This window comes from Oncorhynchus nerka, linkage group LG14 (assembly GCF_034236695.1).
Source record: "Oncorhynchus nerka isolate Pitt River linkage group LG14, Oner_Uvic_2.0, whole genome shotgun sequence".
Taxonomy (NCBI): Eukaryota; Metazoa; Chordata; class Actinopteri; order Salmoniformes; family Salmonidae; genus Oncorhynchus; species Oncorhynchus nerka.
The window spans coordinates 71,058,810-71,085,440 of NC_088409.1; the positions used below are offsets into that span (position 1 = coordinate 71,058,810).

General features: G+C 43.0%; 1 protein-coding gene and 1 pseudogene across 1 annotated transcript; one reads left to right on the forward strand and one right to left on the reverse strand.

Moving 5' to 3' along the window:
* Positions 1-20,366, forward strand: part of LOC115141817 (transcription elongation factor SPT6-like) — a 31,614-nt pseudogene extending 11,248 nt beyond the window's left edge.
* Positions 20,367-20,756: 390 nt separating this feature from the next.
* Positions 20,757-25,886, reverse strand: LOC115141818 (uncharacterized). The gene is made up of 4 exons (XM_029681041.2): positions 25,255-25,886; positions 24,990-25,122; positions 24,669-24,803; positions 20,757-23,808 (listed from the first exon to the last, which is right to left on the reverse strand). The coding sequence occupies exons 1-4, from the start codon at positions 25,823-25,825 to the stop codon at positions 21,912-21,914; spliced, it is 2,736 nt and encodes a 911-aa protein (XP_029536901.1). The 5' UTR covers positions 25,826-25,886; the 3' UTR covers positions 20,757-21,911.
* Between the last annotated feature and the right edge of the window lie 745 nt (positions 25,887-26,631).

The window sequence follows — 26,631 nt, forward strand, 5'->3', positions numbered from 1 at the left end:
TTCACAATAACAGTGCCCTCAAAGCTCATCTCTAAGCTAAAGATCCTGGGACTAAACACCTCCCTCTGCAACTGGATCCTGGACTTCCTGACGGGCCACCCCCAGGTGGTAAGGGTAGGTAACAACACATCCGCCACGCTGATCCTCAACACAGGGGCCCCTCGGGTGCGTGCTCAGTCCCCTCCTGTACTCCCTGTTCACTCATGACTGCATGGCCAGGCATGACTCCAACACCATCATTAAGTTTGCCAATGACACAACAGTGGTAGGCCTGATCACCAACAACGACGAGACAGCCTATAGAGAGTAGGTCAGAGACCTGACCGTGTGGTGCCAGGGCAACAACCTCTCCCTCAACGTGATCAAGACAAAGGAGATGATTGTGGACTGCAGGAAAGGAGGACTGAGCACTCCCCCATTTTCATTGACAGGGCTGTAGTGGAGCAGGTTGAGAGCGTCAAGTTCCTTGGTGTCCACATCACCAACAAACTAACATGATCCAAGCACACCAAGACAGTCGTGAAGAGAACACAACAAAACCTATTCCCCCTCAGGAGACTGAAAAGATTTGGCATGGGTCCTCAGATCCTCAAAAGGTTCTACAGCTGCACATTGAGAGCATCCTTGCTGGTTGCATCACTGCCTGGTATGACAACTGCTCGGCCTCCGACCACAAGGCACTACAAAGGGTAGTGCGTATGGACCAGTACATCACTGGGGCCAAGCTTCCTGCCATCCAGGACCTCTATCTATGTCAAAGACACCAGGCGGTTTTCAAAGACTTTTGCCACCCTAGTTATCCTAGTCATAGACTGTTCTCTCTGCTACCGCATGGCAAGCTGTACCAGAAAGCCAAGAGGCTTCTAAACAGCTTCGACTCCCAAGCCATAAGACTCCTGAACATCTAATCAAATGGCTACCCAGACTATTTGCATTGCCTGCACACACCCCCCCCCCACCCTCTTTAATTCTGCTACTACTCTCTGTTTATTATCTATACAAAGTCACTTTAATAACTCTACCTACATGTACATATTACCTCAATTACCTCGACTAACCGGTGCCCTCGCACATTGACTCTGTACCGGTACCCCCTGTTTATAGCCTCGCTATTGCTATTTTACTGCTGCTCTTTAATTATTTGTTACTTTTATTTCTTGTTTTTTAAAGTATTTTTCTTAAAACTGCATTGTTGGTTAAGGGCATGTTAGTAAGCATTTCATGATAAGGTTTGTTATATTTGGAGCATGTGACAAATAACAATTTATTTGATTTGACTTACAGTTGACTTACAGGCAGCTCTAGCAGGGCTGAAATTTTACAAACTGACTTGTTGGAAGGGTGGCATCCTATGATGGTGCCACATTGAAAGTCACAGAGCTGTTCAATATAGGGAAATCTACTTACAATGTTTGTCTATGGAGGTTGCATGGCTGTGTGCTCGATTTTATACACCTGTCATCAACGAGTGTGGCTGAAATAGCCGAATCTACTAAAGGGATGTCCACATGCTTTTGTATACAGTATATAGTGCATTAACATTTAGAAGTAGTTCCTTCTCAGGTTTATAAGAGTTGAGTGACTGCTATGCTAACTCCCGTTACCCCCACGGCATCTTTCACCCTACGTGTTTCCATGGCGTTTTCATTATTTTGGTAGTTACAATGACCTCTTTACCACATGTATGCAGTCAATCCACAGCCATACACTGGCTGAAATCAGTTGATGATAGGGCTTTTAAATGCAGCAAGTATCATATAATATCACTCAAAGTTTTCCAAAGTCAATACTTTGTAGAGCCACTTTTTGCAGCAATTACAGCTGCAAGTCTCTTGGGTTATGTCTTTATAAGCTTGGCACATCTAGCCAATGGGATTTTTGCCCATTCTTCAAGGCTAAACTGCTCCAGCTCCTTCAAGTTGGATGGATACTGCTGGAGTACAGCAATCTTTAAGTCATACCACAGATTCTCAATTGGATTGAGGTCTGGGCTTTGACTAGGCCATTCCAATACATTTAAATGTTTCCCTTTAACCACTCGAGTGCTGCTTTAGAAGTATGCTTAGAGTCATTTTCCTGCTGGAAGGAGAACCTCCGTCCCAGTCTCACATCTCTGGAAGACTGAAACCGGTTTCCCTCAAGAATTTCCCTGTATTTAGCGCCATCCATCATTCCTTCAATTCTGACCATTTTCCCAGTCCCTGCCGATTAAAAACATCCCACAGCTGATGCTGCTACCACCATGCTTCACTGTGGTGATGGTGTTCTCTGGGTGATGAGAGGTGCGTTTTCCTTGATGGCCAAAAAGCTCAATTTTAGTCTCATCTGACCAGAGTACCTTATGTGGGGGCGTCTCCCACATGCCTATTAGCTAACGCCAAACTTGTTTTCTTATTTTTTTCTTTAAGCAATAGCTTTTTTTCTGGCCACTCTTCCCTAAAACCCAGCTCTGTGAGGTGTATGGCTTAAAGTAGTCATTGTGGACAGATGCTCCAAACTCCGCTGTGGAGCTTTGCAACTCAGGGTTATCTTTGGTCTCTTTGTTGCCTCTCTGATTAATGCCCTCCTTGCCTGGTCCGTGAGTTTTGGCAGGTTTGTTGTGGTGTCATATTCTTTCCATTTTTTGATAATGGGGCGGCAGCGTAGCCTAGTGGTTAGAGCGTTGGACTAGTAACCGGAAGGTTGCAAGTTCAAACCCCCGAGCTGACAAGGTACAAATCTGTCATTCTGCCCCTGAACAGGCAGTTAACCCACTGTTCCCAGGCTGTCATTGAAAATAAGAATGTGTTCTTAACTGACTTGCCTGGTTAAATAAAGGTAAAATTTAAAAAAAAAAAAATGTTTTTAAATTTAATGGTCCTCTGTGGGATGTTCAAAGTTTCTCATATATATTTTCTTATAACTCAACCCTGATCTGTACTTCTCCACAACTTTGTCCCTTCTTGGTCTTCATGGTGCTGCTTACTTGGTGGTGCCCCTTGCTTAGTGGTGTTGCAGACTCTGGGGCCTTTCAGAACAGGTGTATATATACTGAGATCATGTGACAGATCATGTGACACTTAGATTGCTCACGGGTGACTTCTGAAGGTAATTGGTTGCACCAGATCTTATTTAGGGGCTGAGGGGGTGAATACATATGCACGCACCACTTTTACGTTTTTTATTTTGGGGATTTTTTTTGAAAAAAGTTATTTTTTCCATTTCACTTCACCAATTTGGAATGTTTTGTGTATGTCAATTGCATGAAATCCACATAGAAATCCATTTTAATTGCAGTTTTTTGTTGTTGTTTAGTTTAGTTTATTAATTTGACCATTTAAAAAAAACAAGCACACATAAAACTTAAAAGCCATACATGCACATGAATAAAATCATTGAGGATAACACACAATAAAGTCTGGGACTTATTTCCATTGTGGTCCTCTTGAGACAAGATGGCTATACAAGATGGAACACAGAATGGCAGTGAAATAATAAAACAAAAACATAAAAGAAGAACATCTATCTCATCATTCCAGTTACATCATAGCGGTTATTCATATGGGCACAGAAGACATCAAACATATTTTTACAGCTGTCCAGAGAGGACGTTGTTTTTATAGACAGAGGCAACTCATTCCATTCTGAGGCTACAGTAGACAAGAAAGTACCTTTCCCAGCATTACTCCTGAACCTGTATAAGCACACATCAGCAACACCTGATCTGGTGCTGTGATTGTGTGCATCCCTAACACGAGGAAAGTAATCACTTAAATATCTGTGCGCAGGACCATAAATACTCCTGTAAACCAAACCTAGTCTAATCTGGGACACCCTAGCCTCAACAGGCAGCCGGTTTAGTTCCTGCCTATGTGAGTACGTGGACTCACCTTCAATACTACCCTGATCAACGTATTCTGGGCTATCTGGAGTAGAGGTCGACCGATTATGATTTTTCAACACCGATACCGATTATTTATTTGTAAAAATGACAATTACAACAATACTGAATGGACACTTATTTTAACTTAATATAATACATCAATAAAAATCTATTTAGCCTCAAATAAATAATGAAACATGTTCAATTTGGTTTAAATAATGCAAAAGCAAAGTGTTGGAGAAGTAAAAGTGCAATATGTGCCATGTAAAAGAGCTAACGTTTGAGTTCCTTGCTCAGAACATGAGAACATATGAAACATATGATGGTAAGAGGTTTTAGGTTGTAGTTAATATAGTATTTATAGGATTATTTCTCTCTATATCATTTGTATTTCATATTTGACTATTGGATGTTCTTATAGGCACTATAGTATTGCCAGTGTAACAGTATAGCTTCTGTCCCTCTCCTCGCCCCTGCCTGGGCTCGAACCAGGAACACATCGACAACAGCCACACTCGAAGCAACGTTACCCATCGCTCCACAAAAGCCCGGCCCTTGCAGAGCAAGGGGAACAACTACTCCAAGTCTCAGATCGAGTGACGTTTGAAACGCTATTAGCACACACCCAGCTAACTAGCTAGCCATTTCATATCGGTTACACCAGCCATTAGGCTGATAGGCTTGAAGTCATAAACAGCGCTGTGCTTGCAAAGAGCTGCTGGCAAAACGCACTAAAGTGCTGTTTGAATGAATGCTTACGAGCCCGCTGCTGCCTACCACCGCTCAGTCAGACTGCTCTATCAAATCATAGACTTAATTATAACATAACACACAGAAATACTGTGAAATTGGTCATTAATATGGTCGAATCCGGAAACTATCATTTTGAAAACAAAACGTTTATTATTTCAGTGAAATACGGAACCATTCGGTATTTTATCTAACGGGTGGCATCCCTAAGTCTAAATATTCTTGTTACATTACACAACCTTCAATGTTATGTCATAATTATGTAAAATTCTGGCAAATTAGTTTGCAATGAGCCAGGCTGCCCAAACTGCTGCATATACCCTGACTCTGCGTGGAATGAACGCAAGACAAGTGACACAATTTCACCTGGTCACTATTGCCTGCTAACCTGGATTTCTTTTAGCTAAATATGCAGGTTTAAAAATATATACTTCTGTGTATTGGTTTTAAGAAAGGCATTGGTGTTTATGGTTAGGTACATTCGTCCAACGAATGTGCTTTTTTCGCAAATGCACTTTTGTTAAATCATCCCCCAGCATTGCATCGATTATATGCAACGCAGGACACGCTAGATAAACTAGTAATATCATCAGCCATGTGTATTTATAACTAGTGATTATGATTGATTGATTGTTTTTTATGAGATAAGTTTAATGCTAGCTAGCAACTTACCTTGGCTTCTACTGCTTCGCGTAACAGGCAGGCTCCTTGTGGAGTGCAATGAGAGGCAGGTGGTTAGAGCGTTGGACTTGTTAACTGTAAGGTTGCAAGATTGGATCCCCGAGCGGACAAGGTGAAAATCTCTCGTTCTGCCCCTGAACAAGGCAGTTAACCCACCGTTCCTAGGCTATTATTGAAAATAAGAATGTGTTCTTAAACTGACTTGCCTAGTTAAATAAAGGTTAAAAAAATGTAAAAAATATTTTTTTAAATCGGCACCCAAAAATACCTATTTCCGATTGTTATGAAAACTTGAAATCGGCCCTAATTAATCGGCCATTCCGATTAATCTGTCAACCTCTAATCTGGAGCCTCCCCTTCATAAATTTAGATAAGCCACCACCAAACCAGGAAGAAACTAGCATAGTCAAATGGCATTGAATGAGGGCAGTAGCTAGCACTTTCATGGAGTCCTTATCAAGCAGCTTGGACTTTCTAGCCAAAAATTTAGTCCTGGTATTAACCTTCCCTAGCACGTTATTGGCCATGCTCACACCTCCCAAGCTTCCATCAAGGATACATCCCAAGTAGCTAACATAGGTTTTAGTAGTCAGCTCCTCACCCCCTAACTCCACTCTGATTTCAGACAACCTACACAATTTAGGTCTGGATCCAAAAATAAGTGCAAAGATAGCTTATTATCTCCAAGCCATTTGCTAATGTTAGTAAGCTCTGTGCTACGTATGCTCTCCAACATAGTTTTACTTTTATGAGACACCAGAAGTGTAGAGTCATCCGCATAAAGAAAAAGACGGCAAGAACAAGCATCTTTCATATCATTAATATACAATAAGGCCCGAGCACGCTCCCCTGCGGAATGCCACAACTCATTGGTTTTGCCTGAGACAGTGAACCATTAACCTCTACTACTTCCTGATAAATAGGACTTTACCCAGCCTAGAGGGATACTGCTTAACCCCAGTGCCTCCAGTTTGGAGATTAGGAGACAGTGGTTAACTGTATCAAATGCCTTCTGTAGGTCAAGCAGTACCATTCCACACCGATTTCCCTCATCAATCTCTTTCCTGATGAAGTCAGTCAAGTAAAGTAGACATGAATCAGTGGAGTATGTTTTTCTAAAACCCGACTGAAAATCATACATTAGACCCTGTTTGTTAACATATTCATACGTTTGCTCATGTACAATTCTGTCCAGGATCTTTGATGTTACACAGGATAGATACAGGCCTATAATTCCCAGGGTCAGACTTGATCCCCTTCTTATACAGAGGTATAACGTTAGCTTGTTTCATGTCCCTGGGAAAGGTGCCTTGTTCAAGAGAGAGATTAACAATATGCGTAATACAAGGGCCAATTTGCTCAGCAGAATCGTTTAGAAACCTTGCAGGAATATTATCCAGGCCTGTGGCTTTGGAGCATTTAAGCTCTGCCAGCATACTGACCTTTTTGGTTGTTGCTACCTTTGCAAAAGAAAAAGAGTTTGGTTAACTCTACATAATACTTCTTGACTTGGTTGCTTCCATACACACCAGAACTGGTGGGCAGCTTGCTAACCAGCTTGCTGGCAACAGAAGTTAAAAAAAATAGTTAAATTCATTGGCAACCCCTGCTTTTTCATATACCATCTCCCCTTTGATGTTCAGTCCAATACTGTTTAGTTTGTTTTTGGTAGTACTACTACAGCCTAGTTCCTTAAATGATTTCCAAAGCTTTTTAAGGTCATTTTTGTTTTCAATTATTTTCCCAGCAAAGTAACCCCTCTTAGCTTCATCCATCCTGCTCTGTGCTTCATCCATCCTGCTCTGTGCTTCATTTCTGTGACGTTTATATAGGACAAAATCATGCTGCTCTTGAGAGTTCTTAAATTTCCTTAAAGGCCTTATTCCTGGCTTGGATAGATTCTAGAATCTCAAGGATTAAACCAAGGGCTAGATCTCTGCTTTACCCTGACCCATCTAATGGGAGCTATCACATTCACCACATCAAGGAATCTACATTTAAAGGCTTCCCAGGCACTGTCTACCGCTACACTATCTAGCACAGGTGACCAGTCAATTTTACCCACTTCCTCCCTAAACTTTTCTACACAGTATTTTTTGAGTCCTCTGATTCTAACGGTTTTGTGACACTTAAATATATCTTTAAAAATCCTCCTTGTCCAAAATGTAATAAAATGATCACTGATTCCATAGACTATTACTTCACTCTGCGATATTTTTGATTTATCAGACACCAATATTAAGTGAATTGTACTTTGCACTGTTTCACTGGTTGTAATGCAACAAAATAGAAAAACGCCAAGGGGGATGAATACTTTTGCAAGACACTGTACATATATTTTAAAGGCTATTTATACAGACAATTGGTATTAAACTGTATTAATAATTACAGTGGGGCAAAAAAGTATTTAGTTAGCCACCAATTGTGCAAGTTCTCCCACTTAAAAAGATGAGAGAGGCCTGTAATTTTCATCATAGGTACACTTCAACTATGACAGAAAAATGAGGGAAAAAATCCAGAATATCGCATTGTAGGATTTTTTAAATGAATTTATTTGCAAATTATGGTGGAAAATAAGTATTTGGTCAATAACAAAAGTTTATCTCAATACTTTGTTATATACCCTTTGTTGGCAATGACAGAGGTCAAACATTTTCTGTAAGTCTTCACAAGGTTTTCACACACTGTTGCTGGTATTTTGGCCCATTCCTCCATGCAGATCTCCTCTAGAGCAGTGATGTTTTGGGGCTGCTCCAAAGATTTTCTATGGGGTTGAGAACTGGAGACTGGCTAGGCCACTCCAGGACCTTGAAATGCTTCTTACGAAGCCACTCCTTCGTTGCCCGGGCGGTGTGTTTGGGATCATTGTCATGCTGAAAGACCCAGCCATGTTTCATCGTCAATGCCCTTGCTGATTGAAGGAGGTTTTCACTCAAAATCTCACGATACATGGCCCCATTCATTCTTTCCTTTACACGGATCAGTCGTCCTGGTCCCTTTGTAGAAAAACAGCCCCAAAGCATGATGTTTCCACCCCCATGCTTCACAGTAGGTATGGTGTTCTTTGGATGCAACTCAGCATTCTTTGTCCTCCAAACACGACGAGTTGAGTTTTTACCAAAAAGTTATATTTTGGTTTCATCTGACCATATGACATTCTCCCAATCTTCTTCTGGATCATCCAAATGCTCTCTAGCAAACTTCAGACTGGCCTGGACATGTACTGGTGTAACGGATGTGAAACGGCTAGCTTAGTTAGCGGTGCGCGCTAAATAGCGTTTCAATCGGTGACGTCACTTGCTCTGAGACCTTGAAGTAGTAGTTCCCCTTGCTCCGCGGCTTTTGTGGAGCGATGGGTAATGATGCTTTGTGGGTGTCAGTTGTTGATGTGTGCAGAGGGTCCCTGGTTCGCGCCCAGGTATGGGCGAGGGGACGGTCTAAAGTTATACTGTTGCATTGATGCTGTTGACCCCGATCACTGGTTGCTGCGGAAAAGGAGGAGGTCAAAAGGGAGGTGAGTGTAACGGATGTGAAACGACTAGCTTAGTTAGCGGTGCGCGCTAAATAGCGTTTCAATCGGTGACGTCACTTGCTCTGAGACCTTGAAGTAGTAGTTCCCCTTGCTCTGCAAGGGCCGCGGCTTTTGTGGAGCGATGGGTAACGATGCTTCGTGGATGTCCGTTGTTGATGTGTGCAGAGGGTCCCTGGTTCGCGCCCGGGTATGGGCAGTGGTTAAGGGCGCTGTACTGCAGCGCTAGCTGTGCCATCAGAGACTCTGGCTTCGCGCCCAGGCTCTGTCGTAACCGGCCGCGACCGGGAGGTCCGTGGGGTGATGCACAATTGGCATAGCGTTGCCCGGGTTAGGGAGGGCTTGGCCGGTAGGGATATCCTTGCCTCACCGCGCACCAGCGACCCCTGTGGCGGGCCTGGCGCAGTGCACGCTAACCAAGGTTGCCAGGTGCACGGTGTTTCCTCCGACACATTGGTGTGGCTGGCTTCCGGGTTGGATGCGTGCTGTGTTAAGAAGCAGTGCGGCTTGGTTGGGTTGTGTATCGGAGGACGCATGACGTTCAACCTTCGTCTCTCCCGAGCCCATACGGGAGTTGTAGCGATGAGACAAGATAGTAGCTACTAACAATTGGATACCACGAAATTGGGGAGGACATTTTTTTACATTACATTTTTTTATTTAAAAAAAAAAGTATAATCATGATTATGCCTCTACTGCCATTCATTCGAATTAGACTGGTTTGTATTTCTCCCTGGCCAATATGGCTGTAATTTGCACCCCATTCTGGAACTGAAGGTTTATGACATGGCCCCTCTAGTAATTCAATACGATTTCTGTGTTTATGACTTAGTTATTATTCACTGCAAACCTCTTTGTCCACAGAGACACCCCAGTGTTCTGCGCCCTGGTGAATGGTGACGGAGAAGTGGGGGATTTCCTCAGGCTTCCTTACTTCCTGAAGAGGAGGAACGCATGGAGGGAGGATGAAAGGGAGAAAAAGGTATTTATGAAACCAAACCCCGGGGGCGCGTCCTAAATGGCACCCTATTTACATTTACATTTTAGTCATTTAGCAGACGCTCTTATCCAGAGTGACTTCCAGTAGTGAGTGCATACTGGTAAAATGTTGTGCGCTATGTAGGGATTAGTGTACATTTGGGACACATGGCAAGAGTTTTGACGAAGCTCAGATAACCATACCATCCAATGTTGACTAATATTTGTCCATGTTCTAATATTTGTCCTACCATACCTTTAGATCCACGATATTGAAACCCTGAAGAAGTTTCTGAACAGCAAGAAGCCTCACATCATCGCTATAGCTGGGGAGAACAGGTTTGCAACACTCCTGCTTGCTTTCACCTGTGGCCTTCTTAGACTGCTGTTTGAAGAAGGTTACTAACATGACTGAGGATGTATTCCAAACTGCATCCTATTCCCTATATAGTGTACTACTTTTAAGACTTATCCTGAATATTTGTAACGTTCCTTCCTCCACTCCTTGTGCAGGGATGCCCAGATGGTGATTGAGGACATTAAACGCACTGCCAGTGAGCTGGAGCAGGAGTCCTCTTTCCCCACCATTGGGGTAGAGCTGGTTGACAATGAACTGGCCATGCTCTACATGAACAGCAAGAAGTCAGAGGTCAAGTCCTGCCCTCTTTTCCCTAAACATGTCTTTTTTATTCTCACAAGACAAACATTTCCTCATCTCAATTTGTTCTACATTGGATGTGTTCTACATACTGTACCTCTCATAACTCTCTGAGTGGTCCAAAATGTGGTTTTAAATCTGTAATATGTATTGCCAATGACTGTAATATTGTGGAGTGAGTGACACTTCAATTGATTTTCTCTTAACTCTACGTATTTTTCTATTTCTCCAATCCACAGGCAGATTTCCGGGACTACCCCCCTCTCCTGAGACAGGCTGTGTCTGTGGCCAGGAAGATCCAGGACCCCCTGGTGGAGTATGCTCAGGTTTGCAGCAGTGACGATGACATCCTCTGCCTCAAGTTGCACCCTTTGCAGGTACTAATGACATCATCCAGAATCAGTTCCTAATAGGACTCTGATCAAAAGTAGCGCACTATATTGTGACTAGGGTGCCATTCAGGACGCAACCCCTGTCTCCATTTGGCCAGGCATGGTTGGGCGATCATCATCACCGAGCAGCGGCTCTGATGAAAACACACAGGTGGTTTACAGAGATCCTTTAGAAACCCCTTTCTTGAACTGCATTGTTGGTTGAGGGCTTGTAAGTAAGCATTTCACGGTAAGGTCTACTACACCTGTTGTATTCGGCACATGGGACAAATACAATTTGATTTGACTTGTAACAAACCGTTTTTTATAAAATCATGAAAGTGGCCATTTTAGGCCCTTTTTAAACCTACTGTATCCGTGAACCATACATGATACAGACAACATCTTGGTGTCATTATACTCCTAACATTGTGCTCTAAAATATGGAGTATTGATACATTCTGAAATACAATTTTACATGTGAATTTATTAAACATAACTATTCATATTTATGCCTCAAAAGTACCCTTTTTGATTTGATTGTTTTAAACAATATACTCTACAAGTGCATCACATTTCCAGAGTGAGTTACAATTATGATACATTTTATGAGCACTGCCAACACAGTGAATGGGAAAATGGATTCAAAGGGAACTTCCTCTGCTGGTGACTTGCTGAATGTGCAATCCTACAGGATGGCTGTGATTGGTTAATGACCTAGAATGTCAATGTATAAAATGGATAATTTCTTCAAAAGTAGCAGAGCGCCCACTTTTAAAATGTTATGTGTTTGACGAGTATATTGTTCCAAACACCAAGATGTTGTCTGTAACATGTACGGTTCACTGACCATAGGGTCTTACAGGAGGCAGGTATAGCTCTTAAAATGGTTCTAAACAAATATTTGTGATACAAATGTAAAAAGTTTGTTAAACATATTTCCACCCAATTAAGTTTTTATGTGAGAATTCAGCCAAAAATCTGTGATAAAATAAATATTTTTGGGCAATGCTGGTGTGGAATCTCCCAAATGCAGAAGTGTATTTGACGGTACATAATAATCATAGTCTGGTTTGAATCAAAGTCTGTGAATCAATATGTCTGTAAAGAGTGAGTCTGACTGCTCTCTGTTCGCTTCCCACACAGGAGCATGTAGTGAAGGAGGACCTGCTGAATGCTTTGTACTGTGAGTTCATCAACCGGGTGAATGAAGTGGGTGTGGATGTGAACCGGGCCATGGCCCACCCCTACACCCAGAGCCTGTTGCAGTACGTCTGTGGCCTGGGGCCCAGGAAGGGATCCCACCTGCTCAGGGTAAGACATAGATCACTTGAGGCATCTAGATTGCCAACATGTTAATACAATGTAATTACAGTGTTACTACACATATATAAGAGAAACAATATACCAAGTGTTACCAGATAGAATTTATCGATATACAGTAGCAGTATGTACCTATATGTTTTTATTATTACAGTATCTTAGAATAATTCAGTACTCTACTGCAAACTTTTTCACTCAGGCCCCCTTCCAGCATTGTGGAACATCCCGTGCCCCCCCTCTGCACACACGCGCGCACCACGTCTATTTCTATGGGTGCAAGCACTGTTCATGACACAAACAGTTCACACCCCTCTTGTTGGCGGAGAGAACATTTCAGGTTTAAAGCTCATTTTCATGCAAATCTACATTTTGCCATGCCTAATGTGTATTCATGTGATATCCTAGTGACTCAAACATTACAACAAAGTCTATGAGCTAAAGAAATTTGCTAAAAACGTTAGCTGACATGGGCTAGTTGATCAACTGGACATTTCTGACAAGTTATAAATAGCTCTCTAAGGTATGCAATGACAGACATGACAAGAGAAAAACTGATGATGTACTTCCCAATTTTTAAATTGCACCTTGTGCTTCTACTATTACAACCCTATAGTTTGGGAACCACTGCTCTACTGTACTGACTTCTGAACAGATACCTTTGCATGTACATTTAACCCTCTCTGTTTCCAGATCCTGAAGCAAAATAACACTCGTCTGGAGAACCGCACTCAGCTGGTCACCATGTGTCACATGGGCCCCAAGGTCTTCATCAACTGTGCTGGTTTCATAAAGATTGACACAGCTTCTCTGGGAGATAGGTCAGTCTCAGAACATTGGGCATGGTCATTCATCCAATAGTGCAGAAAATACCTGAGACTAAAAAACATATTTCTATTCGAAATTCAACTCATAATAGTAACAGTGAATAACTTGACAAAAGTACTTTTGTTGACATCATCACACAGCCAATTCACTAAATAACTGAATCATTGACATCAAGTGTCTCTCCCTACCTGCAGTACTGACTCCTATATTGAGGTTCTGGACGGGTCACGGGTGCACCCAGAGACCTATGAGTGGGCCAGGAAGATGGCCGTGGACGCTCTGGAGTACGATGAGTCAGCGGAGGACGCCAACCCGGCCGGAGCACTGGAGGAGATCCTGGAAAACCCAGAGCGGCTCAAAGACCTGGACTTGGATGCCTTCGCTGAGGAGCTGGAAAGACAGGTCAGTGTGGGAGATGTAGGCTGCGTCTCTGAAGTAGTGCACTATATAGGGAATAGAGTGCCATTTTGAACACACCCGTTGTCCTACTCTGGTTTGGTTATGAAGAGCTTGCATACTCTTGCATACTCCTCCTGATCTGAGGACATTGTAGTGCTCACTGTTTGAGACTCTCTGTGTCCACAGGGTTATGGTAACAAGGGCATCACCCTGTATGACATCCGTGCTGAGCTGAGCTGCAGGTACAAAGACCTGAGGTCCACCTACAGAGGACCTAACACAGAGGAGATCTTCAACCTGCTCACCAAGGAGACACCAGAGACCTTCTACATCGGTCCATACTGTTCCTTCTCAACCAGGGCATTATTGATATCTCTTTCAAAGTGATGTGTTAATACGCACACTGCCAGGGTTTATTTTGGTGCAGGGAGTCACAGCCCCAAAGTTGACATAGTAGAAAACATGTATAAATCCTTTACTGGAATCTCAACACTGTCTGTCCTGTCCTGTCCTGCCTCTTTAGGTAAACTTATTACCAGTGTGGTGACAGGCATTGCTCACCGGCGCCCCCAGGGGGAGAGTTATGACCAGGCCATAAGGAATGATGAGACAGGTCTGTGGCAGTGTCCTTTCTGTCAGCAGGACAACTTTCCTGAGCTCAGTGAGGTGAGAATCATATATGCTCCATATTCTGCTGCAATCTATACTGACAGTTACTCTGAAGAGTGGTGTGTTATGGGTTTTAAATTCCTAGATTATTATTTGTGGCTATATTTATATTGGCCACAGCTGTCTTTTTGATCAACAAAGTCTGACATAGCCTCTGGTCTCTCTGGCAGGTGTGGAATCATTTTGACAGTGGCTCCTGCCCTGGCCAAGCTATTGGGGTCCGCTGTCGCATGGACAACGGAGTCACCGGCTTTATCCCTACCAAGTTCCTCAGTGACAAAGTGGTCAAGCACCCTGAAGAAAGGGTTAAGGTATCACGGTAGTTTCCCCCCAAATATCTCTCAATTTCAGTATAACTAACAGTCATATAACACTTTAACTTGAACCTGCTGTAGGTGGGCATGACAGTGCACTGCAGGATCATGAAGATTGACATTGAGAAGCTCAGTGTGGATCTGACCTGTCGGACGTCAGACCTGTCGGATAAGAACAACGACTGGAAGCTTCCCAAGGACACCTACTACGACTTTGACACTGAGACAGAGGATGTGAAGCAGGAGGAGGAGGCCAAGAAGAAACAGCAGAGAACAAGTGTGTACCTGTCTGAGATCTCTAGATGGAGAACATAGCTGGAGTTGATAAATGGCATTTTGGATTCATCTTTTATTATTGGTTGATTGTGGTAATGGTAGTAAGAGTAGTTTTTGGGCGGGTTTCCAGGACACAGATTAAGCCTTGTCCTAGAATAAGATGCATGTTCTTTGGAGATTCTCCATTTAAAGTGTTTTTTAGTCCACGGCTATGTGTCCGGGAAACCAACCCTAATAATATAATACCAAACTCTAAAATACAGATTTCAACTCCCTATAGCCTACATTAAGAGGGTGATAGCCCACCCATCGTTCCATAACATCAACTTCAAGCAGGCAGAGAAGATGATGGAGTCCATGGACCAGGGAGATGTGATCATCAGGCCCAGTAGTAAGGGAGAGAACCACCTGACTGTTACTTGGAAGGTTGCTGATAGCATCTACCAGCACATTGACGTACGAGAGGAGGGCAAGGAGAACGCCTTCAGCCTGGGACATACCCTGTGGATCAACACTGAGGTCAGCTCCATTCACAGGCTTCTTCATTATGAAGCAGTATATGCCTGTATGAATAAAAATATGTGCATCCAAAATGGCACCCTTTCCCTGTATAATCCACAGAAGTAGTGCACGATGTAGGGAATAGGGTGCCATTTGGCACGGTACCAATGTGTTTCACTTTTTTAGTAGGTTGTGTGACCTTTTTCTCAGGAATTTGAAGATCTGGATGAAATCACAGCCAGATACGTTCAACCAATGGCTGCGTTTGCTCGCGATCTGCTCGGTCACAAGTATTTTCAAGAATGCAATGGTGGAGACCGAAAGGTAGGAACAAGGATATACATTCTTTCAATTCACAGCATCATTGTGTATGGATATGTTTTTATTTGTGCATCAGTCTATCTGCCAGTTTGTGTGTGTCTGAGAGAGTGGGGGATTAAGAGATACAAAGAGACAGATGGGATAGAAACCTTTTCAATTTTCTTCAATTGATCATCAGCTGCCGTCCCTGTTTTTTGAATTGCAGAAAATGGAGGAGGTCTTGGTGAAAAGCAAGAAGGAGAAGCCTACATTCATCCCCTACTATGTGTCTGCCTGTAGAGAGCTGCCAGGGAAGTTTCTGCTCGGTTACCAGCCCCGCGCAAAGCCAAGGTTACCTCAGGACTGCCAACCACCTCTCCCACTGCTTTTGTCATTTAAATCAACACCCATTCATAGGATGCATGAATTTGCATAGAAATACAAATGCTGGAGATGCGCTTGGCTTCATTTTTTTCCATGTGCAATTGACACCCTAAATAGAAAAGCTCTTGTGTTTGAAATGGAACTGCCCCACCCAAACCCAAACACAGAATGTGTGCCAGGACAGTTGGGGAAGCATGAAGCGCCTGTTTGTCTCTGCCGTTGTTGCCTGCCAAGAGCAAGAGTGATTATTGGTGCTTGTAACAAGAGACATGACAGAACATGAACATAAACATTAACTCTTACTCACCTCTCTCTCACTCGCTCAGGAGGGTTTGTCACATTATCCACAGTAATCATCACTGTTCAGTGAACCTTCATAAATACAGTAATGTGGTGTTGTAATGTCACATAATGTACAGTTCAATAGGAAAGTATTCAGACCCCTTGACTTTTCCCACATTTTGTTACATTACAGCCCTATTCTAAAATGGATAAAATATTTTTTTTCCTTCATCAATCTACACACAATACCCCATAATGACAAAGTGAAAACAAATACCGTATTTACATAAGTATTCAGACCCTTTGCCATGAGACTCAAAATTGAGCTGTTTCCATTGATCATCCTTGAGATGTTTCTTCAACTTGATTGGAGTATATAAGGTCCCACAGTTGACAGTGCGTGTCAGAGCAAAAACCAAGCCATGAGGTGGAAGGAATTATCCATGGAGCTCAGAGACAGGATTGTGTCGAGGCACAGATCTGGGGAAGGGTACCAAAAAATGTCTGCAGCACCGAAGGTCCCCAAGAAAACAGTGGCCTCCATCATTCTTAAATGGAAGAAGTTTGGACCACCAAGAGTGTAGAGCTGACCGCCCAGTCAAACTGAACAATAGGGGGAGAAGGGCCTTGATCAGGGAGGTGACCAAGAACCCGATGGTCACTCTGACAGAGCTCCAGAGGTCCTCTGTGGAGATGGGAGAACTTTCCAGATGGACAACCATCTCTGCAACACTCCACCAATCAGGCCTTTATGGTATAGTGGCCAGACGTAGCCACTCCTCAGTAAAAGGCACATGACAGCCCGCTTGGAGTTTGCCAAAAGGCACCTAAAGGGCTCTCAGACCATGAAAAACAAGATTCTCTGGCCTGATGAAAACAAGATTGAACTTGTAACGTCTGGAGGAAACCTGGCACCATCCCTACGGTGAAACATGGTGGTGGCAGCATCATGCTGTGGGGTTGTTTTTCAGCGGCAGGGACTGGGAGAATAGTCAGGATCGATGGAAAGATGAACGGAGCAAAGTACAGAGAGATCCTTGATTAAAAGGACCTCAGACAGGGGCAAAGGTTCACCTTCTAACAGGACAATGACCCTAAGCACACATCCAAGACAACGCAGGAGTGGCTTCAGGTGTCTAAATGTCCTTGAGTGGCCAGAGCCCGGACTTGAACCCAATGGAACATCTCTGGAGAGACCTGAAAATAGCTGTGCAGCAACGCACCCCATCCAACCTGACAGAGCTGGAGAGGATCTGCATGAAGAATGGGAGAAACTCCCCAAATACAGGTGTGCCAAGCTTGTAGCGTCATACCCAAGAAGACTCAAGGCTGTAATCACTGCCAAAGGTGCCTCAACAAAGTATGGAGTAAAGGAGGGGGATTTCTACATTTGCAATAATTTTTTATTATGGGGTATTATGTGAAGATTGATGAAAAAACAATTTAATCAATTTTAGAGTAAGGCTGTAATGGAACGAAATGTGGAAAAGGTCAAGGGTTCTTAATACTTTCTGAATGCACTATAGTGTTATTGTTAGAATGTCATAATCAGAATGTCATGACTTTTCTCTGGCATGCAGGGTTGAGTTTGTGACTGTCACGCCTGAGGGGTTCAGATACAGAGGACAGATTTTTCCCACAGTCAATGGACTTTTCCGATGGTTCAAAGACCATTTCCAGGATCCAGTGGCAGGTCAGAGCATATACAGAATGCTGCCTTTGAAATGCCTCACAATTAAACATACAGTCCAGGGTAATCGTGCTCTAATGACAGATTCACTTCTGTTATCTGATTTCTGCTATTTCTCCTACAGGGATTACTCCCAGCAGCAGCAGTAGAACACGAACCCCAGCCTCTGTCAATGCCACGCCAGCCAATATTAACATTGCAGGTCAGTTTAGAGCCGGGATGATACCTAGTATCTCCATATTTTTTCCATGGCAAAAATGAAAACACAAAGCAGGTCTTACTCTTTGGTCCTTTAAAAACATGCTGTATGTCAAATATTGTGTGATATAGCTAGAAAAATAAATACATGTGACTGGATGACAACATGATGTTTGTTTCTAACATCAGGGCTGTTTTCCTAAAGAACTTATATCCGCTTTGTGTTTTGTTTCTTGCCACGATACTAACGAGTATCGTGATAGTGGTATTGTCCAGGCCCTAGGTCAGTTACTGTGTATACTTACTCACCAGGATCTCTATGGCTATAATATACTATATGTTACCTCAATTGGTTTTTATCATTTCATGCATCCTAAGGTTAGAATCATCAACATTTTAAGAACTTTTAAGAAGCAGTTTCTCTGTTTAATCTTCTCCAAATGTATAAAGTTGCATGTGTTGTGTATGCCCTATGTCTCTGTCACTCAGATCTGACTCGTGCAGTGAACGCCCTCCCTCAGAACATGACCTCTCAGATGTTCAGTGCCATTGCCGCTGTAACGGGCCAGGGCCAGAACCCCAACACCACACCTGCCGGTTGGGCATCCAGCCAGTACGGCTACACTGGGGACAGCAGCGGTGGGGGGGCAGCAGCAGCGCCTATCACGTACGTTTGGAATACACAGACGCTTACTGTATATCTGAATGTCATCACAAATCTCTATCAGTTCTTCATGTTGCTGTTCAACATGAGCCCTTCTTTTTTCTGTCCCAGGTGTTTGCCACACCAGCTCAGCAGCCCATTGCTACTCCCCTTCTGACGCCAAGCTATTCGTACACCACCCCCACCCCTAGCCAGCAGCAGACTATCACCACACCCCAATACCCCAGCAGCACTCCCCAGTCCTCACACGGGTCACAAGGACATGGACACCGCCCTTCCTCCTCCACACCAACATCATCATCCTCTTCCCGCCACCACAGGACACCAACACCAAAGTAAGTCACTTCTCAAAACTAACTCTTAGACAGAATTATCCAAATAGAGAAACTATTTCAATTTGGTTAATTCAAATGGAGAGACTATGGTTCATGTATGTAGCTGGGCACTTAGAGAGGATTTCTTTCTTTCGCAGATAACTTATCTCTAATTATTCAGGAAGCATACAACTGCTAGATTGTGAGTGAGTAAGTAAATAATGAGTTATCTTCTCTCCATGCTCCCAACCCTCAGGGCAACTTCCCACACAGCAGTGGACTGGGGCAAGATGGCCGAGCAGTGGCTCCAGGAGAAAGAGGCAGAGCGCAAGAAGACGAGGCCCAGAATGACCCCACGACCTTCTCCCAGCCCCATGATTGAGAGCACGCCCATGTCCCTCGCTGGAGACGCCACACCGCTGCTGGATGAGATGGATCGCTAGGTCCAGAGTAGACTTTCCTTCTCCCGATCCCACTGTTACTCACCCTGTACTGTATATGAACTGGACTCATTATACTGTATAATACTGCATACACTTCACTGCTTCAGTTGGTCAGATTGAAGGATAAGATGATGGTGACCAACATGGATGACTGAATTGCACATGGAAAATGTATTTGATAACAGTGGTTTGTTTCAAATTCACCTAAAGAAGATGGTTGTAAATGTTGACATCACTTCTTTGGTAGCACTGTTCCTCACTTGCAATTTTTGTGGAATGTACTGGGAACAATGACAACTGCATGCCTTCTTTAAACCAGGTTTTAAGCGTATTAACTTCAAATGCATGTGATGCAACAAAAACCAATGAAAACTATGTATTTCTGAATCACACCCGAGGTTACTGTAACATGCTATATGAATATTAACCATCTCTCAATAGGGGTTTTAAAAGGCAATTTCTAGTACCATGTATATTATATCTACTGTATACTATTTTATCTTTGTCACATCGGTCTTAGGTCATTTTAATAGCTATCTTGTTAGTTTCTGGATTCATATGAAGTTGCTGCTTAGTGTATTGCATGAGAGCTCGACTGGTTATAGGTTTTAGCCTACAGTAGCTATACAAGCTTCATGTCTAGTCTGTGTAACACAATGAAGAACATTGACAGTATTTACTTGGACGTGTTGAACAAAATAGGTATAGGACCTCAAGCACTTTTACTAATTGTATAATTTTTTTTACTTTGAATGTTTTTAGTATTTTTAAATGCATTGCCGACTGTGGTCTGTGCTTACTGTGCTACATCAGCATATTCACATTACAGCTACTGTCCTGTAATATACAGTACACTTAAATGTTATCCTCTATCAACATTTAATCCATATGAATGTATTTTAAACCTATCAAATTCACTTCCTGTAGTTGAATTAAAGTCATGTAAGAAGTGTCAGTCAGTTTCAGTATTCATCATGTTCTCATGTAATCCATTAACAAAATGAGGCCATAACAAAGAAGAGATCTATCAGTGCCAGCCTGCAGTACGAATTAAAGCTGAATGTTAGCATTGTTGAATGCCTTTCCTTCATAAAAAAATGTTTAATACAGAAGACCCTCTTGTTTCTTTGCCAACTGAGAACAATTGTTACTCACAAGTAGTCAGACCATACAAAATACAGTATGATTCCATTCAAAAGACCATTGAAAAAAACAGACAATGCAGATGATTTAATATTATGTGGTATGAGGTGAGAAATTATTATACTGTCTCAGATCCAACTAGCCCACTACGTTGCCAGTACTGCTTAAACATTCTGCCCCCCCTCCCCCAAACCAAGCTGGTCTGAATGCTTGGGTCTAGTCCCAGTCTGGAACACCATCAGTAGCATCAAAGTCCCCTTTGTTATTAAACTTTGAATATCAGTCACTGCTTCCTGAAGTCTCCAACAGTTTTACTATTACCCTAGCTGGTGTTTTCAGTCTGTAACATATCCTGGCAATTTATTGTAAATTAGCTCAATTAAATGAAGAAACAACAGACAAGAAACAAACAACAGAAACAGAAATGGCATGTTTGAAAGCCTAACGCTGTTTATGTTCATTTTCTTTAAGTGGGAAATACCAAAAAAAGGATGTGCACCTTCCATAAACTGCTGGACATAATTACAGAAGTTATTCTAAACATATGTGTCTGTACTCTCTAAAGTAAGCTACAGTATAATATGTCAATCTCATTCTGTAAAACTCCTCAGAGTAGCATGTGAGAATCAGCTGAGGGATTTGAGCCTCAGTGTTACAGGCTCTTTACAACCCTAATTTAGGTGGGGAGAATAGAGTTCACAGTGAGCACGTAATCCTTTTTGAAGAATGTGACCCCTTTCATCAAAATGCCTTATATCGCATTGGAAGAGACTAGAGGTCCAAAGTCCCACACAGAACAAAGGAAATAGTATTTAAACCTGGAAGAAGGCTCAGCTTTCTTGGCTTGGAGCCTGTCTGTGTATACAGTATGGCAAGCATTGTTTGCAGAAAAGTACAAGTAAGCAGTTTACGGGTAAGCAGATGAAATGGCAAACTCCCTGAACTTGGAATTCTTTCATTTCTTCCTTATTAAATATTCGCTGCTGTCTTGGGAGTACAGTACAGTATATGCCTACATGTACAAAAGGGAATGTGTTATTAATTAAATCATCACATTTAGAATTCATTGCACTCAATATATGCTTCTTTCCACTATTTTTATTAATCATTGGTGTTTAAATGCATATATATTATTACAAAACATTATCCTGATCCTTCATGCACTTGTTACAATTCCTATTGAAGAATAGTGGCACAAATGTTGATTTGACAAAACACACAAGATGACGACTAACACATAATACACCTACGTCTGAGTCTGCATAGCAGGTTTTTCTGATAGTCAAGAGCTAGGCTAGTCATCTAGGACATCATTGCATTTTTTAAATCTATACTAGAAATATTGTTAGTATGAGTCTCATTGTGGTGGTTTTCTCCTTTTCTTTCTACCTAGTCTCTCTCCTATTTTCTGGACAGTGGAATGTATTGGACTTACAGTGGGTGTGCTGGTCTGCACAGGGAAGAGGGCCTGTTCTCTGTAGTTCTCAGATTCCTGTAGATTCAACTCTCCTACTTCGTCAACTTTGGATGAAATTGCTGACACTGAGGGTGTCAGACTTATATTTGTCATTATTTCTTCAAATTTAGTTTCATTCTCATTATGGATGGGAACCTCATCCTTGACAACAGTGGTTATGGCCTCTTTTTTACTTTTATTTCTACCCTCCCTCTCTTTTGAGCGTTGTCTTCTCCCAGTCACAACGGGGACGCTGGCTGTTGTGGTGAGAAGTCCCTTTTCACTGTGACTCCCTATGCTCTGTGGTGCTAGTGTCTCTGCCTGCTCTGCAGCGACTACAGTGGTGGTTGTGGGGATGTTCAGTACACCAGTGCTGCCAATAGTGACTGTACGAAGGGCATCTTCAGTGGGATTCTGCAGAGATGTTCCCGCAGCCAAAAGAGGTGGTATGATTTTCCCCCTCATCTTTCTTCCCTCTCTCTCTTTCGGCCTGTGCCTTTTGGTCTCACTCAAAGTCGAGCTTACAGTCGTAGTGGTATTGGACCTCTTCTCATTGTGACTTTCTGGTCTGTGTGACACTGGCTGCCCTGCAGTGCTAACAGTAGTGATGGTGGTGACGGCTGGAGCACTTGTGCTCTCAGTAGTGATCACTGCAAAATCCTCTTCAGTGAGGTTTCTGAAAGTAACAGCCACCATGAGAAGAGTGGAAGTGATTTTCCTCCTTTTATTTCTTTCCTTTCTCTCCTTTGACCTGTGCCTTTTGCTTTTGATAAAAGTCACAATGGGGGTGCCGGCAGTAGTCGTAACAGGGCCCTTTTCACTGTGGTTCTCTAACCTTTGTTGCACAGACTGATCTGCAGAGATTATGGCAGTGCTGGTAGGGATGGTCGGGGTGCCAGAGCTCTCTGTTGTGGAAGTTGGGAGGACCTGTTTAATGGCGGTATGGTGTGCAACTCCTTTAGGGGTGACAGTTGGCGTTACGTTGCTCTGTTTTTTCCTCCCTTCCCCCTTTCTTGATCTCTTCCTTTTGGTTCTCTGTGTGGTCACAATGGGTGTGCCAGTGGTTGCAGAGAGAGACGCTGCTTCTGTGGGATCCATCAGAGCCAGGATTTCCAGCATTGTCTGCTCCTTCTTGACAGCAGTGACTGAGGTGACAGAGGCATCTGCAGCACTTTCTTCATCTACATGTGGTTCATCTCTCATGACATCATTAGAAAGCTCCTCTTTCCCTCCACGATCTACTTCACCATCACTGAAACGGTTGACATTTCTGTTCAACTGGTCAACATTCTCAGGCCCATTCACAAAGTTACTCTTGTCGACAGCTTCTGCTGCTTTGGTAGGACTAACCATTGTCCCTTCCTCTACTCCTTTTGAGACTGAGTTGATTTTCTGCTTCCTCTTTCTCCCTTTTCCTTTCCCTTTCCTCTTCTTGTTATTTTTCTTATTTTTCCCTGCAGTGTTCTTCCTCTTCTTCTTCTCTGAGGTCTGTGTCTCTCCTTTGGTGGTGTCTGTAGCCGAGCCCTGAGAGGTGGAGACGGTGGCCAGAAATTTGATGAAGTCTTCAGCTGCGGTGACCATGTTGCTGAGAGAGGGCTCCTCGGGGCCAGTGGTCTGGGAGCCGGACACAGTGGACTGTGTTGTGCTTTCAGGATTGTCCTGCTCTATGCCTGTTTTCTTTGTCTCTTTCTGTACCAGAGGAGCCACAGTCAGCACATCAATAACGTCAATGCCTCCGAAATCATACAGGATGGACTCTCTGGGCACTGCAACCAGGAGCTTGTCATACTTTTTACACCTGTGTGGATAACAGAGATGGAGAGAGGTTTAAGATGTGCTCCCTGTAGTGTACTTCAAAGCCACTTAAAAATGCTTGGATTGTTATTTCTTGTTTGATTTTTTAAATTATTTGAATTGTATTTGCAAGACATTCTAGTTCACTGTTACACGGAACCCAAACTGGCTGCGTGCGTGCGCGGTCGTGCGCTATCGTGCATAAATGTATTCTTCCCCCCCCCCCCCCCCCCCCCACCACACACACACACACCAAACACGAACATGACAGGCAGGTTAAAATATCAAAACAAACTCTGAACCAATGACATTAATTTGGGAACAGGTCGAAAAGCATTAAACATGTATGGCAATTTAGCTTGTTAGCTTACACTTGCTAGCTAACGTTAATTAGCTAGCCGAATCGTTTCTAGTCATCGCTCCTCCTTCCAAGCTTTTTTATCTTTGAACTTACATGGTGATTGACATCTAACTTACCCTTTACCACGACTACCGGCAAAACATTTAGACTTTCAATCGCCCACGTGGGTATAACCAATGAGGAAATGGCACGTGGGTACCTGCGTCTATAAACCAATGAGGAGATGGGAGAGGCAGGACTTTCAGAAATAGAAATAGAAAGGAGTTCTATTTTAGCCCTTGGCATCGCAGAGCAGTGTGGGTGCAATAATTAAATAACATGGATTTCTACATTTATTTTGCGACGCTCGCGCACGTGCCCGGTCTGGTCAGCATGTTAGCGCTAGTAACATAAGCATTTCACTGCACCTTGCCATAACACCGGCAAATCTGTGTATCTGACCAATAAACTTTGATTTGATTTGTAAGCGCATTATTGGAATCTACAGTAAATACTGTACTTACACGCCATACCAGTGGCGCTCCACACATTGCTCTTCATATATGAACTGGAAACAGGGCACCTCAATGACATTGAAGAAAGCCTGACCAACCACCCTGGAGGAGGTGTCATTGACTTTCCTCAGACACTCCTTCAACCTGCACAGACAGTGTGACAAAGAGAAAAGGTGCCACTCCAGCAGCTTACTGTAACCTGTTTGGATGGTTTGACAGTCAGTACATCATATAATTGGTTTCAGCCTTTTAACTGTCTAACATAATTATTCAAGTGTATGAAGCTCATAAACAAAAAAAGGCGTTCCAACTATAGTGTAGGTAACTCACGCATTATCGCAGTCACAGTGACTAAGGGGATGCCACTTGAAATTGGTATAGCCGTACTTTGAGGAAAACGCATGGATGACGTAGGGGCAGAAGTCATGAACGCGGCAACAACTGTCAGTCGCTGTGAACTCTCCTACAAATAGAGAGTGTATATTAAAAAACACAACAAACCAACATCAGAGAAACAGTTGAATGGCTAAATGAGTTCAGAATAGTTAATCATGCATCTAGAATACAGCATAATATCAAACTTCACGCAACCTACCCAAATGGTCGTAATTATCAGCCATGTTGCCAGCTCCACACCACAGGGTTCCAGGATAAGTGAATCCTCGCTTGGATCTCCGTATCACCTGCTTGCCATCCTCCTGGACAGAATTCTCTCTCGTCTCCTTCGGTGTATGTGCTGTTGGCGCGGCTATCCTCTCCGTGGTGACCGTCGTGCGCTTTGATGTCCTTTGGAACGCTTGACAGTTGTATTTGGCTTCTGCCATGTCTGTAAAACTAAACTCCATATCTCCTGGGTTATTTCTCTGGTGCTTCAGTCCTAATCTGCACACATGCATGAACGACTTCACCTGCATCTGGTTGATGGTTACTGAGCAATCCACAAGTTTACCTGCCGGGTCACGCACGGAGCGCACCTCCTCAATTCCGTCTGACACTTGGTAAAAGCAATTTCCCCCCATGCCTGACATTTTGGCACAGAATGTGCTGTTGAGCATGAAAAACACATCTTTACTCTGTTTCTCTGCATCTAGGGAATAATTGGGGAATTCTCCTTTGACAAAGTTTCTGTCCAGATAAGACAGAAAGAAAAAAAATACCGACCACATTACTTCAGATGGCACTTTCAGCACCACGCGCACTGAGAGAGCACCACTACTGTTCCCGGGCTCTCGCCAAAACCGGCTTTATAATGACACTTCTAGTGGCGCGATTATTAATACGATGACTGACAGTAATGGGAGGGGTCTGACACATAAAATGTACCCCTTGAGTGGACGATTAAACACTTTCCATTATTTCAACAGAATTCATTGAGACTGTGTGGTCAGTCTCATTTCAGAATGTGCGTAGATTGATGTTTAGTCATTTAAACATAAAAACAAGGCTAATCTACAATTACTAGAAGTTCAACACGAAAAGAATCAGTCTACTTGTGCCTGAATTTTGTTACATCCAAATGAGACAATAACTACAGGGAAGTATATTAACAAGGCACATTTTTGCTTGCGTCTTTGTCTCTTATACGCATTCAATTTATTTATAGGCGAATAATCAAAGAAAGCAGAACCGATAGGGTTAATAGGATGGGGTGAACTATTGCTGCCAGCCTAGGCTACTCTGCGGTGCGTTGACCGCAAGTTACCTTCCCGTCCACCTTTTCATTAAAAAAATAATCGAGATTTAATTTTGGTGACGATGCAAGCAAGAGGAGGTTATTCTCGCGCTTTCCATGGTAAAAAAGGATGGCGTGATTCTTGCAACCCAAGAGATTTGACATCTTTTAGATTCAACAAAAGGCATTGGTGGTGACCTAAATTAGAATGTCGAAACAAACGTCTTTCTTTTTCTAGAATGGAAAGGTTTGCAAATCGTGCACGCAATCCGCGCTCTCTCAGCAGCATGTATGAGCAAG

What these genes read in the sequence shown, in the direction of transcription:
- LOC115141818 (XM_029681041.2), bottom strand. Translation starts at nt 25,825, where the DNA reads ATGTGGTCGGTATTTTTTTTCTTTCTGTCTTATCTGGACAGAAACTTT. An exon ending in TGATAATTACGACCATTTGG is followed by an intron (nt 25,123 to 25,254) that starts GTAGGTTGCGTG and finishes CTCTATTTGTAG; the next exon opens with GAGAGTTCACAGCGACTGAC. An exon ending in GAGCGCCACTGGTATGGCGT is followed by an intron (nt 23,809 to 24,668) that starts GTAAGTACAGTA and finishes TTATCCACACAG; the next exon opens with GTGTAAAAAGTATGACAAGC.